Source organism: Tyto alba, unplaced genomic scaffold (assembly GCF_018691265.1).
Source record: "Tyto alba isolate M040663 unplaced genomic scaffold, T.alba_DEE_v4.0 Super-Scaffold_10, whole genome shotgun sequence".
NCBI classification, from domain to species: domain Eukaryota; kingdom Metazoa; phylum Chordata; class Aves; order Strigiformes; family Tytonidae; genus Tyto; species Tyto alba.
Window position 1 is genome coordinate 29,393,885 of NW_024881262.1, and position 20,637 is coordinate 29,414,521.

At 45.3% G+C, this 20,637-nt stretch overlaps 1 protein-coding gene across 1 annotated transcript; it reads right to left on the reverse strand.

The window, feature by feature from the left end:
• Positions 1-90: 90 nt before the first annotated feature.
• On the reverse strand, positions 91-19,911 carry UBE2G2 (ubiquitin conjugating enzyme E2 G2). Its single transcript, XM_042795776.1, has 6 exons — positions 19,795-19,911; positions 12,813-12,848; positions 12,679-12,724; positions 7,112-7,230; positions 3,911-4,051; positions 91-2,125 (listed from the first exon to the last, which is right to left on the reverse strand). The coding sequence occupies exons 1-6, from the start codon at positions 19,835-19,837 to the stop codon at positions 2,013-2,015; spliced, it is 498 nt and encodes a 165-aa protein (XP_042651710.1). The 5' UTR covers positions 19,838-19,911; the 3' UTR covers positions 91-2,012.
• Positions 19,912-20,637: the final 726 nt, after the last annotated feature.

A 20,637-nucleotide genomic window follows, 5' to 3' on the forward strand; every position in this document is an offset into this window, starting at 1 on the left:
TCCTTTGGACCAAGGCAGAATTGGGCTCTCTTGACCAGTTAGTTGGTTACCCACCTGAAACACCCACGGGAATACACTGGCATACATCTATGAAAGGAGAAAATATAATCACTTTATTTTCAGTATACAGACTAGATCCCACCATAAAATAAAGATAATGAATGAGCACACACGAATAAAATACTCTGCACTGAAAAAAAGCCCACTTTTGCCACGACTGCAGAATCCATCGTTTGGCGTGTGGTGCTCACAGCTCCCCAGCGTTGTGTCCAAAAGCAGCTGCAGTACTCCCAGGAACAACACTCCATCTACTACAATTCAAAAAAAAATGCTCCCAGTTTGCATAGAAATTCTACATTTTCCTGTATGCCTTGAAATACTAGTTAGGTACAACACTATTTCATCACCTCTGCTCCGAAACTATGTCAGGTCCCCCTCCCACCCTTACACCAAGGCAAGAATTACTTCTACAAGGAGGTACGATCAGCAAGTCGTAGCAATAGGAACTCTGTAGAGGTGCACAACGATGGCATACTGCGACCTGCAGCATGTGAACATGCAGCACAGGCAGCAAGACATAAATACTGACAAGTTGTCCACACGCGCATGCACACAGTCACTTCTGTTCAGCTCTCTCCACCGCGCGACTCCTTCCACGTCACACGCTTTTCACAGAAAAATAAAAAGCCCTTCTCAAGTTTAGCCCCTTTAAAGCTGCCAACAAAACGTGATTCCACGTGCTATCAACGGGCATGTTATTGCTTGTAGTAAACTGGAGAAGATTTGGACCTACACAAGAGATTTGCTTGCAAAGCACAAAGGTCAGCAGTGGCCCCTAAGCAGTTGTGCAAACTGATTGTTGCAGCTGGTATTTCCCACACCCTCCACACCAGCGGTCGGCTACAACGCTCTGCAGTTCCAAACAGGCGGCGTAGCAGCCTCTAGAAAAACAGGCGGTGTTTTCTCTGACTCCCATTCAAATACACAAGAGCAGTCAGCATAAATAAGTGTTACGGTTAATTTTACAAAACTTGTCACGTCCATCTTCACTCGTTCGCCTGAAAAACGGGTGACCTGGGCTGTAATGGCAAAGGCCAGCAGTGCCTAACCCTCTCCACAGCCAAATGTCAACAGGAGAGGAGCTGACATTATTGCAGCGATGTTTTACATGCCCAGAGGAGCCAACACGCTCTCACTGGATTTCCAGACTGCCAGTGACCTACCTCACCCACGGGGAACCTGACCAAAATGTTTAAGAATCCGGTCTTTACATCTTGCACCTCTAACTGAATGTAAAGTTTACAACTGAGTGTCTTTAAGGAGTAATAAAGCAGCTCTTGGGATGTCTTCCAAGCACCGACTCAAAGGCTCAACACAAACTCACAGTGTTACACGGGAACAGCAGCCCATTCCAGACCCCCAGCCACTCACTGACAACTCTAGATCTTCTGTTAAAGTTGCGTGCTGCACAATCCCTTTCTTTCCTAACACATCCTGACCATAACCTTGTTTTATAGTCTCTCTTGCTAACCCTACTCTTCAAATCAGTTCTGACTGCAAACGCTGTCCTCAGCTTAGCCAGTTTCATAAAACTGGTAAGATTATTTCCCATCTACTGGTGCTCCAGATGCAACGCTACCTATAAAAACATACAACTGATTCTTCCAGCAGGTGATCCAAGCCAGCTCTGTTCTCAAACAGCAGATTGGTGAAGGTGGGCTGCAGGTTGCAAAGTCTCCAAGCTTTCCGTACCATGAAGTGAGGTAGCAAGAAGCAGCCTTTGAAACAGCATTGTCTCCATATTTTTCCCCAGTATTAAATCCCTTTTCCACACAATTTAGTGAGTGAACTAGAGGCTTTTCCGGAGCAGTGGAAGAAGAAAAGAGATGGTAAATAAATAACGAATTATAAGAAGATCTAGTTTTGAAAAGTTTTCCTTTTTGGTACCAGCACTGAGCACTGCTCATTTTCAGGTGGAGAGAAATACAGAACACTTCTGTCTCTTTGCGAGCTTAAAGTCCAAGTGACTTCTGCACAATCTGCTTGGCAATTTTGTTAAATTGTTCTCTGTCTTCCCGCCACATCTTGGAGGCATCTACATTGGCTCCGCTTTCATCATTTGGCTCTGAAAAGAGAAAGACCAAAAGATAGGTGGGCAGGCAAGCAATGGAGCAAGACCCCCTTGCTTTTTCAATAATGCCTCTGTACTGCCACTTCCCTGGGGCTTTGGCACACTTCCCCTGCTTGGGACGACAGAAACACCACCAAAGAAAATCCACTGACTGCTGCTGGAGTCCCAAACAGTTCTGATTTAACAGATCACATGAGAGTATCACAGAGCAAGGTCAAGTTTAGGTAAGAAACAAGTGGCAGAGGAGCAAGACTTTCTTTTGTTTATGCTCTCAGCAGTTGAGCTCCAGCGCGCACATGGGACTACACAATGCAGCACCACCAATGCCATCAAGAGTTTTTAAAACAGCACACTGCTCCCCACAAAATGTTTTTTTCTGGTTCTGCGGCTTCACAGACACAAAGCCCTCCCGACCAGGCCACCCAAACAGGCTCTGTCACTCTTTGGGATGGCTCGTTCTATTAAAAAACAACAAAACAAACCAAGAAAACCCATAGAATGCTTTCATTTCTGCAACATCTTTCATCTGAGGATTTCAGAGCACTTTACAAAGTACATTAGCCCCCTCCTCCTATGACTCCAACACTTCATTTTGTACAGAGGTAAGCTGAAACATGGGATTTATCAGGTTTGTGGTCAGCATACAGCGGGACGATTGTCATGGGATGACACAAACCACCAAGACAGAATGCACTCCACTCATTTTGCTTCACACACTAGTCCAAATCCATCCCAGCCCAGTTCACAGCAGACATCTTGGGCTCATGACTCTCTCGACACAATGCTGATGATCTGTCCCAAAAAGTCAGTAGATGTGTAGGTCACCCAGTTTGGTAAACCTGGCCTTATGCTATCTGCAGAGCCAGAGCTGAGTTTGCCAGCAGCCTGAAAGCAAGTGACCGATTGCTGTTTTAGACTAATTCCTCCAAAAGCCACGAGAAAACAGGATGCACAGCCAGAGAACAAGAGAGGTCAGGTGACTCCCACGCTAGCCAGTCCAGGTAAGGCTGCATCACAAACCAAGTCCTTGGAGGGCACGGGAAGCCCAGCGAGGTACAGCTTCTCTGCACAGCTTCCCCAAAATAGTGGGCTACTATTTTGAAGATAAAACGGTCCCACGTGAGAATCTGTTGCTTGCTCTTTGATCAACTTCACCTTCTAAACCATCTAAAATCTTTTATCATTCAAACCCAGTTCTAAGGGACACGGCTCTGTCCCCTGTGTGGATAAGGATCCGTCCTTTAGGGAGCTGTATGTGACAGAGCTGATCCACAGCCCTTGCTGGATTCAGGGAAAGCCATTTAAAAGGCTGCACAAAAAGTTTTTCACCCCACCCCTCTTCTTAAGAAGCCTTTCTCTGAACCAGACGTGGAAGAATGGGGTACATTCTCATCCAGGCAAATAACAACCAGAAATGGAGGGTGCTGGCTTGTGAAACACGGAGGCCATGGACTCCAGGTTCCCATACTGGTTAGATCCGGCTCTTAACACTTCAGCTGCTAAAGCCAAATCCAACACAGGCTCTAATCAATAGCTTTAAGACCTGCAAGAGCTGAAAAGAGCTGGGAACACCTGTTTAGTAACTCAATCTTATTTTTTTTCAATTATTTTCATAAAACTGGTTTATTAATAAATAAATACTAGGGCTTTAAGAACTGCGGTTGCTGCTGAGCAGCTTTAAATGTCCTTTGCTCACCAACAAATCAAACAGCAAGAAGCAGCTCTAACTAACTCAGTAACTGCTGTCTAAGCTACTGATAATAAAAGAGCAGTCCTTACCTGCCAGCATGCTAACAACAGACAAGAGGATCTTTTCCACACTCTGCACGGGACTCCACCGCTCAGCGCTGCTCTCATATCCCATGGGATCATCCCCAGGAGCATGAAGAATAGAGATGCAAACTCTCCCATCTGGGTAAACTGCACAAGAAGTACAGGGGATTGATTGTTACTCAGTGGAAACACTTGGCCTCTCCAGATCCTTAGCACAGATGAATGTTTGGACTTGGCTTTCACAGGACTGAAGCTAAACCCAGTTTTAAATTTCCTCTTCCAAAGGCAAGAAGACACAAAATCTGAAACACAAAAATCTAGCAAAAATTTCCTTTAAGCAAATCTAACAAACATGGGTCATCCTCCACCAACCGAAGCCTGCTGGGAGCGCTCGTGTCATTTAATAACCAGTGACAGGCTCCATGGAAAAAAATATGAGATGCAGTCTGGTGGAACAAGGCAAGTATTTATGCACACACACTGCTCCAAGTAGTTAACCGGTCCTACTTAAATCGAAGGGTAACAGTCACACAGCACTGAATGCATGCTGGAATCCTCCACTGGACTGTGACCATAAAAAGAACTGCGCAAACTTGCTCTGCTGCGGCAAGGAGGGAAAAGTGGTATGTTATAAACAACATCATTGATCTTATTTTGAACATTACTGAGGTGCAACCAGAAGAGCTCACGCTACTTTTTTTAATGTTGCTTAAAGCTCAGCTGCATAAATTGCATGGAAACAAGGTAAACTAACAATTAAGGATACAGATGTCTTCCCCTCCCACCTTTAGTGTAAGCAAAGCATCTGCAACTGTACAAATCGTCTTCACAGATACTGGACTCCCCTGACTTGATAATGAGGCCAAAGAAAGGCTGAAGAGGCAGCACAAAGAGAATGAAGTTCAAAACACTGCTTTAGCAACACGGCCTCATTCTGCAGCCTCCCACAGAATGACAACACTAGCCCAGTACTTTCAGTGCTGCTATTCCTCGGGTGACCAAACCTGTGCCACTGCCAGGAAAACAAGACAAAACAAAAAGAGGGAATGACCGTGGGAAGCAATTGTGCTCATTCCCAGTTCTTCCCATTCACCTAGCTAATGTCTGCACAAGCCTGCAACACATAAGGGCTTTGGAAGACTTTCATTTACATCCTCTCCTGCAGCCCCAGGCTGGGGCCAGGAGCTGGGTCTAGCCATAGCTGGAAGAGGTAAAAACAACACATGCTGAATCTGCACTTCTCCTTGCAAGTTAGGAACACGCTGGGAGAAGGTATTTCGCTTGTAAGTTACTCTAATGTTTTTATGCAGTGCCTCATTTAAAACAGCTGGACCACAGCAGCACAGTCAAGACAGGAAAGGCTGATTCCAGGAAGGAGCAGGCATCTTCCCCCTTCGTCACTAAGTACTAGTCTGAGACTTGCCATTAATCCGCCACTTTGAAGTTACCTTTGCCAGACCATCCATGAACGTAATTTTATTTTAAAAGATAGCTTTGTGGTGTCTCAATTCACCCCGTACATAACGCAAACTGCAAAGATAAGGGAATGCAGCAGACCATTTAAACACTTTCCTTGAGAGTCCTCACAGGTGGAATAAGCACTTAAGCAACAGAAGAAGCATTGTAGAGCCACCTATTTCTACAGTCTTTCTGGGTATAACCAGACCATCACAGTCCCACCTGAGAAGACAGACTGAGGTGGCCACTTTAGGTGATCTCAACTTTAAATTAACACGACCCAGAATCAGAGGAATTTAAAGAGCTGAGCTGACCATGCAGTATGTTCCAGTTAAGGCCACAGAGGAAGTGCCCAGGTGTAGAGCCACTCTGTAACACAGGAGAGTCAGGCAGTTTGTGCTTCTCCCCATCCCACTCCTCCTGATGATGCTGCACACAAAGCAGCTGTGAGCAGTGAGCCTCAAGACAAGGCCACAAATGCAGCTACAGAGGATTTGCCCATGGAGACCAGTCCTGCCAAGAAGTTTGTGTGAATTAGTCCAGCTGGAGCAAAGTGCCAATGCGGCCACACTGCTGCAGACATCAGAGCTTCAGAGGTGATGCTACACTGCCTTGGGCATGTCTGCACAGTTCTACGCTGTGACATGCAGGTGTGTCTTCCACAAGAGAACAGAAAGATGGCAATTAAATGGGCAAGAATCTTCATCAGTGGTACTCTGAGAAGGGAAGAACAGAAGAGCGTCAAGAAATTGCAAATTTCCTTGGAATGGGATAAAATAAATCAATTCCCAGCTGAGATTACGATTTGTGTTATGAAAGTGCAGGAGCATCATCTGGGGAGGAAACACTAGGCAGGAGGAAAGCATTTTCCTTTTATTGCTCTCAAGTGGCAGAGACCTAACAGCTTAGAATACAGATCCAGCTCATCAGATCTGGGTGATGATAAACAATGTTTGCGCAATCCATGTTGATTTAGCAGGTGGCATAAGCAACAATTTTACAAAGAATGCCAAGGCTGACTCCAGAAAATAGTGCTCCAGGCTGCGAAAGGGGGCTTTAAGGTTTTCACCTGCCCAAGGCTCAAACTTGTTAGTGGAATAACTTGTTACTTTCATTACTTCCACTGAAAAGTCTGAAGGTAATATTATCCCCATGAGAATTGCAGAGAAACAGCCAGCAAAGTCTTAATATTAAATGCCTGCAAATGTGTCATCTGCTTGGACAGAGCACTCTATTTCAGAAAGATCATGTCAGAAATGTTATTAAACCTGTGACTGAATGGGAAAAAAGCCATGCTGCCTAAAAAAGGTGCATCCACATTTTGGTGAATGCGAACAAATTTTCACTCATTAAAATAACACCGAATTACTTAAATACAAGGCACAGAGCAAGACTGGAAAGCGTCTGTATTAATTCACTAAATCACACATCATGTACAGAAGATTTATGTTTACACTGTTTCTCCGATAGTTACAAGTATTCCTGGAATGATCTTAAAAGCAGCACAACTGCTGGAATCTTTACTGGACTGTTTGTGACCAAAAGGTATAGGAGGAATCACATGATGAAGAGAAAGTGACCCTAAGACAGAGCAAAACTGCTGGACAGCTCAACACTCCTACTGCACACTCAAGGTTGGAAAGGGAGAGAACCACCCTTGGCAAGGGTGCCAGCCCTCCTGCTGCAGAAGTCTGTTTTCAAGGCGCGCAAGCAACCCACCCCCCGTATGTCCCGCTGCGTCAGACTCACTGTTTGGGTGGAACATCTCGCACGTGAACCTCATCTTCGGAGGGCTTAACGGGTAGTCGAGTGGAAAGCTCAGAATTGCAGGGAAGACCCCATACTCGAAACAGGTGTCTTCAGGACCCCTAGGAACAGACAAAAAGCTATTCACCAGAGTTTTAAATAATTCTTCACCCAGATTCTTCCGAGACATTTGAGTTTTGGGTTATATCATCTTCTCCAGAAAACAAAGAGTTAACGCCACTCTTACCCCACACACCTCATAAACTTAAATCCAAATATGGGGCTTGGGAGGGAAGAGGGAAATCAAAGCTTGCACACTAAATTACTAGGAAGGTCACAACACTGTTTAATTAGCAGGGTGTGTCTGGATATAATTGGAGTATCTGGCTCCAAGGCATGTTCCAGGATTTGAGCGTCTGCACGTCGAGAGAAAGCAGAGGCAGGTGTGGGACTCCTGTGCCTTTGAAGATACTGTTATGCTACACAAGGCAGAGATGTCAAATGCTGTAACTCTGAAATAATTTATAAAACCTAAGGAGATTCAAACTGCCAGTATCGAGCATAACCACACATAAACAGTTATCGCTATCTGATGCAAAAAACACAGCAATGTTTTGTAAAAATAAAAACACAGCTCAGGGACCATAATTGCTAGATGCAGGACAACAGTGTTTCTTTGCAGACTTAAGGTATTTAGTTTGCGCTCCCCTCAAGTGCACGCAGAGAACAAATGGCTTCATCAGGATTCTTGTAGAAACATTTCCTTATTGTGTTCACCATCTAGTTCAAAGTGCAATCAAGTTGAGAATATAAAGACAACTATTTTACTCTCCCTACATAAAACATTTTTGGAAGATGAGCAAAAAAGTTTATTAGACATGATTTATTGAAACCTGATGAACCATCTGGAAGTTATAACACAAACATGATCTCCCTTGATTGGAAAGCCCATGAAACAAGCTTCATCACTGAAAATCTTAGCCAAGGGAAACCTCATGTATTCAGTAAAAATCTCTACAAACAAGGTTTACACTGTCTGGGAAATTAGGTTTAGGAATATGCTCATGCCTCCTCCTTCCAATCCACATTCTTCATGCCAGAAAGAACAAGCTCAAGCACTCCTAACAGTTAAGGCTGCAATTGGTAACAGAAAAAAAAAAAAAAAAGAAAATTGAGACCAGCAAAACCTAGAGCCTTAGGAGGCTCACTCTTAAACCTTGGGATTCAGAAGACTTGGCCGGTAGATAAACAGAAGAACTACGTGATTTAAACCTAAATATTGACACTGGCAGGTGAGATTTGAGAAATGCATCAACATGCTTCAAGAAAGAGAGCTAAACCGTCTCAACGATTTTGTTCCCTTTCCAGCCTTTTTCCTAAACTTAGTCAGGATTCAATTCACATCTGAGTAAACTGAATGCATTTTTTCATGAACATTTTAATTCCAGCTCTATTTTAAAGGCTTATTGTTGAACTTCTAAGAATATGTACATACATGCATTGAAAAGCTGGTGGGTGTCTTATGTTCTGTGTTGAGAGCAAACACACAGCCTTAAGGGCTCTTCTGTCAAATACGTTAACCCTACATGCTCCATTTTAGGCCCTGTATTATGTGAGCAAAATGCTTATGTTTTTAGCCATCCAGTGCTGCCAGGATCAACTTCAAAGAAATTATTAAAGTTAATCCAAGACAGCATTTGCAACTACAAAACACTCACACATTTAAACTCTGACAGCACCCCTTTCAGTTCAAAAAGGACATCGGCAGGGCCAGAGAGGTAAAGAGCACAGCACCTTCTGAAATCTTTACAGAACAGGTGGTGATTGCAAAGTACACCACATTCACAGCCTCTGTGCCTTACGCCACGATCTTGCCCGAGCTGCTGTGCTAGAGTCCAGGCTACCCAGTACTTGATTAGGGTTCCTCCAAGAAACACCCAGACCACGCAGTGGGGACACCCGTCCCACCGAGCAAAGAGCACCAAGCCAACGGGCCGCTTGCCTTAAGCAGCTCCCGCACCCCAGGGAAGACAAAGCACCGGCCATGGCTCACCGTGTGCACACAGAAGGCACTCATTCTGCACAGCCCTGAGGCATATAACTCTAAGAAATAGCTTGTCTTAAACCTGCTCCACCTAAGACTCTTTGCAGCCTGTAGAGCAGGCAATATCTGCAACCTTTTCCGCGCGTGATGGTACTCTACAGACCTCCCCCAAAGCGTTGAGGAGCAGGCATCAGCTCTCCTCCAGCCATCACAGGGCATTAAATGACTTCCTAGACAACGAGACTGTTGTGAGAGAGATGCTATGAACAACCCTGTTGACATAGTGTGAAAATAAGAAACTCTGAGCTCCATGAACTGGCCATTACTTAGGCAAGGGAAAGAAAAGGATGGCAGGCATTTGCCAAACCAGGAGGAAAAAGTGCACTGATAATTCTACAATCATTTCTAAATGGCTTCTTATTTGTAAAAAGATGCTGGAAAAAAGACAAAAACATACAGTCATCAGATTCTTTAAAGGGGAATTCCATGGTAAACAAAAGTCATAAGACTAATTATAGATCTAATTACCTTTCTAGACAGGTTTTTGCTAAGTTGACTTCAATTTATACTGTTTAGTTTTCAAGCAACCTTTAGTTCTTAACAATTACGTGGTTTTGTGTCTTTTGGAGATAAACTTTAATAGCAACACACACTTGCATATGCCAACCAAAGAGGGCAAAATTTGGTCTTGAAACATAAATTCATTAACTTGCACAACACAATCCAGCCTGTCAGACCTCACGCGGCGCTAAGGAATTGAGCGGCATTACGGTAAACTCTCTTGTCATGCTGGGGCTATTTATCACCACAAATAAGTCACCCTGTCACAAAAACTTGGCTTTCAGAAATACCAATGCAACTACTGTTTGATGTCTCATCAAAAGGGTGCATTTTACATCAGGCTCCAAACCTCCACTGTTCAGAAAGACTACCGTATTGTATTTTCAGTTCTGGATCTACTGCACTCACTTTGGGAGCCTAAGAACTGTTTCACCATTCAGCCATGTCAATACAGCTTCAACATTTATATATTTAACATTTAATCAGCACTGCTGCTGCGGGCAAGAACACCAGAAATACAAATTACCACCACCATTATTTTACTTGTGAGTCAAACTCTTACATCCATTTGTGTAACATTACCCAACCCACCCCTGCATTGATAAACGGGTGGTCTTTTCTCTCTTAGGTCTAACTTTTTTTTGTATTTATTTGCCATTATATGTGCTCTAGTTTTATATAAACTGGGTGAAAGAAAAAAAACAGTATTCTATTCTCTTCTTCGCTATTATGCTACTTACTTACCTTTTCACTTCATCCATCTAAAAATTTGAAACCAACTTTAATTTCCTCACCTGCACTTCTTTCATTCCCATAATCTCACACAGCACACTTGAGATTACAAAACATTCAAGAAAATTATCACAAATATAAACAAGTAATTTAGCTTGCTTTCCAAATGTACACAAATACTTCTACTAATAGGAGTTTTCTAAAGAGATGAAAGTAACCAAACGTGTTTAGGGTAAACATGTTTCTATTGTACCACAGCTTCAGAATTTAGCAGATCTTAAAATATAATTTTATTATGACGCACACACACAATACAGAAACCAAAATTAAAGCACCTCCACCTCTCATTTTGCGCTGACAAAGACCTGAAGCTCAACACTCAGCACTTTAAAGGGCTTTCAAGTCTGCCAGTGGCTCTTCTGTTGTTTAAGAGTTTGTTACGGGAAACATCAGAAAAAGTATTTTCTAGGTAATCAATCAAATCCAGAAGTGCTTCTGTGTGTCCCCCATGAAAGCTCTACTCAACCACAACGTCTCTGCTGCGAGAAAGTACCGATATGCAGGAATTTCCTCCCACATTCCGAGTGCACTAAATCCTCTGGGATTTCTACACTGCAAGCAACGCACAGCTGTCTGATCTGAAATTTGGTACATTACAAAGCGCATGTTTCAGAAAAGTGGTAACTAGGGTAACTGTCTCACTTGCAGAAAGATAAAGTGTAAGACGCTGCAGCCAAAATCTCTGGTGTCAGGCAACAAATTACCTATTTCCATGCTAAGTGTTTATTTGCAGGGGATGGAGCTACCAGGAGGTACAGCCTGCTTATCACAAGATAAATTGCTGCACATAAGCAGAGGCATTTGCCAACTCTTCATATCAATCAGCAAACGAGCAGTGGTAATCCAAATCTCCATTTACCAAGGCCTAAAATAACTCGGAAGCTCACGCTTGCCATAAAGTAGGATCACCCACGCAGCCAGCTTGTGTGGAATAGGTGATGTGCTACAGCTCGGGATGCTTCTGTATTGGTTGCATGCCTGATCCCAAGAAATCTTGGTTTCCATCCCTAGACAATACACTCTGAGCAAACCGAGCTAGGAAAATTCTGCTACCCATGCTAGTTCAGAATCTCGCAAGTCAGCACTGGTGGTTGCTGTGAAAACCTGCCAAGAGCAGAGCAGGCATGCTGCCTGCTGCCCCCCGTGTTCTCCTGGCTCTGGCTGAAGGAAAGGAAATCACCAACTCTTACTAAAGGTCTCTTTTTCTCCCCCCTGACGTTTTAGAACTTTATTTTGTAAAAATCATCAGTGATTCCATGCACTTAAAGTTCCCAAAGAAGGGTACAGCATGAGTAAGAGAGTACAAGCAAGAGAGAAGATGACTTGTAAGATGCTGGGCAAGATTTTTGTCTTTTCATGGCAAATTGTGCTATAAACAACTGTACCCACCAGTTCAGTAGCAGAAGGTGGAGTACACAGCTTTGTAAAGAAGTCTCTCTCACCCCCCCCAAACACAACAGGTAGTGATCACAGCTGTTCACCAACAAAAGAGCTTTCGACAGGGAACCACTGCACCTGATGTCTTTACAACACTAGCCAATTCATTAAGTGCAAAGAATTTAAAAAGATTTTTTAATTTGAATACTCTCTCAGATGTCAATACTCTCTTTCTAGAAAAAATGGAACAGTAAGTAAACTAATTTTACACATTGCTCTTTTTTTCTCCTACCACTGATAATCTGTGTATTTTGCTCCACTTAAAGCATGAGAAAAACCCGACCTGTATTTGCATTTGAGTAATGTTCCCAACACGTCTGTGTGATCTACAAGCAATTCCTTGTTTCCTACAGTGTTTGTATATACAATATATACGCAAGGGAGCCCAAATAAGGATTCCTGTCACATATGCTGAGTGTTGCTTATTATAATGACATCTGTACAACAAATGATCACTTAAGCCCGAACATTGCCTCTGTCACACTGTTTACACTTCAAATATAATTCCCTGCTTGGGTCAGAAAAAAAGTTCCCAGCCAAAGGTAGAGAAGTGGCTCTGTTCCTTGAATTCAATCTGACTCCCCCTGCACAGCCTGGAAAATGCAAGTGGAAAAAAAAGCAGCAATAAATGTCAATGTTATGCAGAACTGATATTATTTTTTTACATTCTTGTTCTCCTAGAAGCTAATCATAGTGTGCAAGTGCTGCTTTCAGATACAAAACAGTATTAACTCACATAATCAGAGCTTCCCATTCAAAGAAGTTCTCTTCATTCATGGGACCTATTAAGAAAAAAACAAAACAATGCTTAGCACTACTTGAATGCAAGGCTACAACTTCACAGTACACAAACCCTGCTCAGCTCCTCACCTGCTACGATCCCTTCTGGTGGGTTCAGGGTCAGCTCTGTGAAAAGAAAAATACCAGGAAAGTTAACATGACCTGCAAGCCCAAGCATTTCAGCTGGCATTTGGGTGGCCACAGCTTAGCACAGAGGCCCCACCAACAAACACCCTTGGAGAAAAGCTTGAGGACACCATGGGAGGAATCTTCCAGCCGTGCTTTACTGGGCAAAACTCCATATCCAGAAGGCCCAGTATCTCACTGCTGACAATTTAACTTCTTCATGCAAGACAGCTTTCTAGACAAAATTATTTGGCATTTTGTGCTTTTCAAGGGTCCCAAAACTAGTCTTCCCAGAGGCAGTAATTTAAAACTGAGAAGGAAGAAAAAAACCTCTTTCCATAAAGCATGGGAAACACTCTCCTCTTGGAGCACTGTAATATCTGCAGGTACAAACTCAACAGCCTGAAGAAAAAAAAAGGGATGTATTCCTGTAACCTCTCTGCACCAACTCAGGCTTGACAGCATCTCAATACAAACCCCAAAATGATGCAAAAAATTGGAGAAGCAGAAGCAACAGAGATTTGACAAGTGGCTCTGTTCCTTGAATTCAGTCTGACTCCTCCTGCACGGCCTAGAAAATGCGAGTGAAACCAGCAGCAGCAACAAAGCAGCCATGGCTGCACATGGCAAGTTTGGATCCATCCACCCTTACTTTCTGTAGGAAACTGGTCCAATTCCCACTTTGTACAATAACCTTCAGCATCAGTACTTCATTTCAAGCCTGCTGAAGGCCAGCCCTCTGTGCGCTGATAAAATAATCACCAGTTTTTCTACTATCTAGTACAGTGACCATCAACTTCCAGTTTCTGAAGGCCTGCGGGATGGTAGCAGCTGGCAAGGCAAAGAGCAGGCGTGCACAGGACCTGCAGTTCCTGGGGGGGCTGAACACCAGCCCCACAGCTCCGAGCGAGACATGAGGCAGTCGGTGGGACCAGTGGCAGGAGGTGACGCTCCAAGGGTGTCAGACCAGAGGAGGTGACAGTAATTAGGCCAGCTTAAGTAAGGGCTGTGAGCTGCTTATCTAGAACAGTGTTTCCCAACCAGTGGCCTGTGGACTACTAGTGGCCCATAACACACAAAATGCAGCCACAGGGAACGCCATGCACATTCCCACACACGAAAACAAGCAGGAACGCAGACTTGGGGAACACGGGAGGTCACAAGCTGATAAATGAGATGCTTGACCTAACTTCTGATAGGCTGTGTGTGAAAACTGTGAGTAGCACTGCACAAAACAGCACACGGATTTTTGTCTTCAAACAGCAAAGTTTCTGCTGGATTAAAAAATGTGCTGAGATACGCTGAGAGGAGAGGTATCAAAACTCTTCTGTTCACTCAGATTGCCATTAATTTTGGCACACATCTCTCCAACTGAAGTTCAAAAGCACAGCAGCAGACTGAAACTCAGCATTATGGTTTCCCACGATGTCCTAACGTTAAGGAGCAGGTTCTTCCAGCTTGATAGTGGGTTTCTAACAGCTTTTCTTGTTGATGTTTTTAGATAGAAAGAGGGAGATGTCAAACCCAGGAGCTCTTGGAGTCATTTTGCTCCATCTTGTGGCGCTCTCGAGGAAGAAAATCCCTCTGATATTTCCCGTGATTTCATTTGATAAACCCGGCAGCCTCTGTGGCTGCCTGGTGGCAGCATCTGCACGTCCCCTGCAGCAGCCAGCCGCACAGAAGTGTGCCGTACAGCTCTCCACCCCCAAGGACAACCCAAGTAATGGGAAGCGAGAGCCAAACCCCGTGAGCTAAGGGTCTTTACAAGGATGGAGGTTCAATCTTCCACTTCAACTTGTTCAGCTCTCCCCTCAGAGATGTTTCCAACAATAAGGATCAGGCAAAGTGGTAACTGGGCAGTGCAGGGGCACACGAGCTTTGATTTTAAGTGGCTGCTACTATACCTGGTCATTGAGGAAAGAAACCTTCCTTTTCCATGTGGATCGTCACATCCTACCCTGTGATTTCTCTAGAGCCGTTCAAAGGGAAATTGGGAGCACAGCTTTTGAGAGCTACACAGCACAATCTGCCAGTAGCGGACACAGCATCAGCTGCTTCAGTCTTACCAGAGCCTCTAAAATAGCATCGCTTTAATGCAGTGTCAGGAGGTATTTTTTCCAATTATTTTGAAGCGAGCAGCAAAAAGCATGTGATCAGAGCATTTGTTTTAACCTTTCACTGCAGAACAACTTTGACAAGTCAGCTAGGCCAGTCTCCTACCCCACTCTCCCCTGCCACCCTGCCCCTTTGTGGCTGTCCTCCCAAGCAAGTTGCGTGGCAAAACAGGAGCGCATCAGCAGTTGAAACAGGCCACCCTCTGCTCTCCATGGCATCCAGCCCGGGGGTAAACTTCTGCTAGACTGAGTTTGGCCTCCTGGCCTGCGCAACAGCCCCCTGCTCCCACATGCATGGTTTAAAGCTTTCCCAAGGAAAGCTCTCCCCCTCTGCATGTGCCAAGTCATGCTGTCCTCTCACTTGTCCACCCACGACAGCGGCGTGCCCTTTTTCCAAGGGGCAAGATCAGCAGAAAGGCTTTGCAGGAGCCCTCGATGTGGCAGCTCCTTGCCCATGGCTGACTGGTGACTGTGGGTCCAGAAAAAATCTTCAAGGAGTGGATCATCATGTTCCATGGGACAATCTGCCCTCCTGGCACCACAGCTCCGTCACCCTCACCTGGGCTGTGGGACTCCACGCTGGTGCTGGAGCACAGCCCCTGTTCTCGAGAGCATCAGGACTTCCCCCCACTACCAGTGGGTGGGCAGGTAACCTCTTTGGGGCAGGCAGAGCCAGGCCACCTTCCTGTGCTGGTATCTTACATGGACAGCTTTACCAGAGGTGCCATCAGCAGGAGCTGTGGGATAAAGCAACCTCCTGACATGCCCATGGAGTACCCTACTGACAAGCAAGACTTCAGGGCTCCTACAGAGCAAACGCATGAGCAACAGAGTCCTGTTAAGGGATTCCAAAAAGCAGAAGGGCAAGCAGTCAGCATGGAAAAAGGATAAAACAGAAAGCCAGAAAATGAATCAGTTTTGAAAGAGGTAAAGGGGAAGGCCAAGAAAACTCTCTGCAGGAAGCAAAGGCACGGCAGAGTTGCAAGGACAAGCTGAGGCTGGCAGCTGCTGCTGGAAGTGAAGGCTGTGACTTGGTGCCTGTACATCACCACAACCACTGCAGGGCACCCCAGGGTCTGGGGGGTTGTGAGGAGCTTTCTACTCAGACACGTGTGTTGGGTGCAGTCCACCACCTGATTCAGAGCAATGTCTCTCTTCAGTACTGGGGAGCATTTGGAGCAGTTTCCATCTTCACATCCTCCACGACGCATTCCGTTTGGTTTGCAGGATGGTTTTGCTGCACAGAGTCAGGGGATTTGCTTCCAAATTGAAATGCAGTGAAGTCCCAGCTTGTGGTACCATAGCTAAATATTACTTTAAAGCTTTGCTTGTAAGCTGAGACTGAATGAAACAGAGCTCACCCTGGAGAAGTACAATACTTCTGTTAGGAACTTGGGGCAGATTTGGGTGTACACACAATCAGTGCCTCCCCTTGCATTTCACTGCTCATTACGGAGTCAGTACAGACCAAGACAGACCAATTACACCTTGGCCAAAAGGAGAACTCAAAACACAACTTATTGTTAAAGCAGTTAATAAAAAGACTGATTACATTCTTAAGACAAGTCCATCAGTTTGCTTTCAATAAACTGTATCAATTTAGCGTATCTCCAAGGTGATTAAACATACAAGACTCAGGAAATATTAAGGGCACATACTCACTTGAGTATCTGACAGCATCTGGACTGAGAATGCTTGAAACAAGAATCCTGTTCTTTCTACTCTGCCAGAAATTCCATTTTCTTCTCTCTTCTCTGATGTAGCATCTGACAGTGCATACAACTAGGTACTACGATCCTTGCATCTACAGATTTGACTTAATACTTTCAAAGTAACCCATTTTAGATTTAAAAAGTTCAGCCAGCAACAAGACATCTTCAGGATCACAGAGTCAGGAAACAGTAAATGTACAAAAAGAAGGTTTCCATCTCTTAACTCTCACAAATGTAAGCTGCTGTTGAGTGACTAATTTCAGGCTTTAATACCATTCTAAACCTAGAATTAACAACAAACATATACTCTAACAGAAGCTATGCCTTTATATTTATCTGATTTTTTTTAAAGCTTTATCTAAATTATTTCTGGCAGAGTAAAAAAATACTTGAATAAATATGAGACAGCAAAAGATCATCATATGCCAAACGTGCAAACAAAGACCTAAACGAGGACAAAAAATAAACCCATCTCATCCGGCTTCCCAGAGCCACCTTCCCTCCCTTCTCCACAAGGAAGGGAAACAGTGCAATTTTAGAGCCTCTTCCAAAATGGAATAATGTATTTGGGCTCCAACAGGTAGAAACTCCTCACAACGTCAAACATTTTTCACATAAGGTGGCAATAAACCTTTATTTAAAGATTTAAACACACACACACACATACACAGAGAAAATAAAAGACCAAAACTAAAAAGGTAAAGCAAGTAAGGAAAGAATTAGGAGTGTGGTAAACAAAACACTGCCACTAGCAAGGCCCTGACTGCCCAACATCTCTGTCACGACTAGAAGTAACTGAAGGGAAGAGATAGAGCAGGATGAAAATTAAAGGATAAAAAAAAAAAAAAAAAAGCATGCACAAATATACACATGGATATATACATTTCATCCAAGGCAGGCAGCCAGGAGGAGGGGACCACTTCAAGCTGACTCCCCATTCCCATTGACTCAGGGCCACACAGTGCTTACACTAGCACCAGAAACACACATCAGGAACATACATTGTCAGGAGGGAGCTGAAAGCTCACGCAAAGCTGAATCTCAGACTACAGCCCTGTCCCCAGACAGGACTTTTTCTGAAAAAAAAAAAAAAAAAAAAGAGGCAGCAGATCTACGTACAACTATTTTTATTTTTCAAAATAACTTTTTCTGAAGATTTCTACAGGGCAAAACAGCTTCTGAAGAGCTGCAACTGCCCAGTCTTTTGTGAAACACTAGGGAAGACTTATAATTCAGGCTTGATTCTGGGTTTTGTAGAAAATGAGATGAGAGCAGCCACTAAGGAAAGTAACAAGCCTGGAAGTGCACACGTAGCACAGCATAATCCAGGTAGCCACCGAAACTGAAACTCTACTTCTGTAATTCAGGTCTCTAGAAGTCAAAGCATTGTACACTTAGTCATTGTAGATCACATTCATTTTTTACAACACTACGTTTTATTAGAATCGGGCAAGTATTTATAAAGGAAGATCACAAACAAGATGTTATCTTAGTTCATATTAAGTGTTACCCTAGGAAACCATGGGGAGAAGAATCACGTAATATCTGCCTGTAGCATTAAGTCAAATTCTTTTTGATGCTATTTAAAACCACTTTTCCCTACACAATTAATTCATACAACACGTTCTAATAAGATTTCAGAGCTTCTCAACAACAAATGATCAAAAACACTTTTGGGGACTGAGGGGATTTATGGAAGAAAACAGATAAAAACAAAATCTTTTTGCAGCTGCCTTTCAGGTCAGAGCTTCTGGATTACAACAGAAAAATGCAGGTTTCTAGGACACACTGCCAGCACAAGCGTTACCTGCACAGCCGCACCGGCAGGGCTTGCTCAGTGCCCCAAGCAGCTACCAGCAGCAGCCCGAGCGACCGGGGGGCCCCAGGCCAGCCCCCCACCCCACAAACACCCAAGTGACAGTTCAACTTAGCCATCTGTGCTCTGCAGAGCAGCCTGAGAATAAACACAGTATGGGCACGAAGCGTGGATGTATGTAGGCTGGAGTCTTTCACTAAATGATGGAGAAACAATCCTAGTCCCCGGACAAGCGCAGGAGCTCTGTAAATGACCTTCACTGGAGCAGAAGGCCAGTTCTTACAGCCTAACACCATCCTAGCAAAACACTTTTTTTTTTTTTTCTCCATTCTATGTCCTTGCTTTAAATAAAAGTCAGAACATCAGAGGTCAAAAGCAAGCAGGGAAACAAACAAACAAACAAAATATATTCCTTGCCAAAAAAAAGGCACCTTCGGACATCTCGCAAGCTCACCAGGGAACAGATCATCCACCCCGGGAGAAACGGGATGTCCCGGAGAGACCCAGCCTGCAGCATTAGGCCCCTGCTCCCTATGGAGGAGCCACCCCCTCTGCAAGTCACATCTCAGGCAGATTTTTAAACAAGCCTATGTCACAGATTGCTAAATTCGAGTTTAAATGCTGTTACTAACCACCGCCATCCCGCTAAGGTCTTGGCAAAACCCACTAATTATCTTTGAGGTAACAAAGCTCTGCAACAGAGGCTTCCGTGGCTGCGTTTTGTTCCACCTGGAAAATTTAACCAGGGAAAAAATAAAGCTTGGCCACTTGCCCAGAACCCACAGGCCTTCCCCGTGACTAAGCTCCCCGCGCCACGGACTCCCAGGCGTGCCAACCGCCCCTCGGTGTCCCCCGCCGAAACCGCCGGGGGTGCCGAGCGGGCTCGGTGCGCTGGGTGGTTTTCCGCCGAGGCTCAGGGCGGAGGGAGGACGCCCTCGCTGAGGGAAGCGGTGGCAGCCGTGACTCCCCTCTTCCACAGCCGCGCTCCAAAGCCCCCCGGTGCCCGCTAAACCCCTCACACCGTGGGGGGGGTGTCTCTGCTCTGCAGGGATTGCTGTGCAGGGACGCAGGGATTGCTCTGCAGGCCGGAGGAGCAGCCGGCGGGGGCTGGGAAGCCGCGGCCGGCGAGACACTGGGAGGGAGGGAGGAAAGGAAGGAAGGACCGCGGCCTTGCCCCGCGGCCGTCACCGCCCCGGCCAGCGGCCTCCGCCCCCCCCTCCCCGGCTTTCAAAAGGATCCCGTCAGGAGAGGCAGCGGGGGAGGAGGCCGAGGAGCGCCCGTCCCCGCCGCTGCCCCCGACTCACGCTTGTACTCGGCCATCAGCCGCTTCAGCGCCGTCCCCGCCATGGCCGCGGCCCCGCCGCTCCGGGGCTGGCGGCTCGAGGGGGCGGCCACCTAGCCGCTCCTCCTCTATGGTACGTGCCCGAGTCCTCCCAGCGCCGCGCATGCGTAGAGCGGCACCCGCCGCGCCGAGCAAACCTGAGGGGGAGCGCGGGAAAACCCCCCGGTACCGGCAGCCATCGTGGGGGAACGGGGCTGCGGGCACGCAGGGAGGGAAAAAGTCCAAAAAGATACCTTGTGCGGCGAAATGCACCCCCTCCGGGGAGGGTGGGTTTTGCTGCGGAGGGGATTTTGGCCACGCGTGTGTCCGTGGCGGGCAGCCAGAGCACGGTGCCACACACACCTCCCGGAGACAAGCCATATTAAGCATGAGGCAGAAGGCTGAGTACCAAACTATATTTACTGTATACAATAGTAAAGGACAACAAATAAATGTACAAATCGGTGAATAAACAGATCTACAGAATGTCCCACCCAGCCCATATACAAGAAAATCAAAAAGAAAAAAAGGGCCTTTCCAGAGAGATTTCCAGCAAGCGGGAGATGATCTAACACAGCCAAACGGGTCAGGTAAATAAAAAAGGCAGATAATGATCCCACGGAGCAGCAGCGGACAACCAATCGAAGGACACCAGGACGGCCTTCGTAAAAATCCATCTCAAAGAGACTCCACACTTCGTGCAGAGCTCAAACCCATCACAAATGCATTTAAAATTCAGTAGATTTGGGGAAGCAGTAGAGCAGATTATTACACACACACACACACACACACACACACACACACACACACACACACCTCTTTCCTT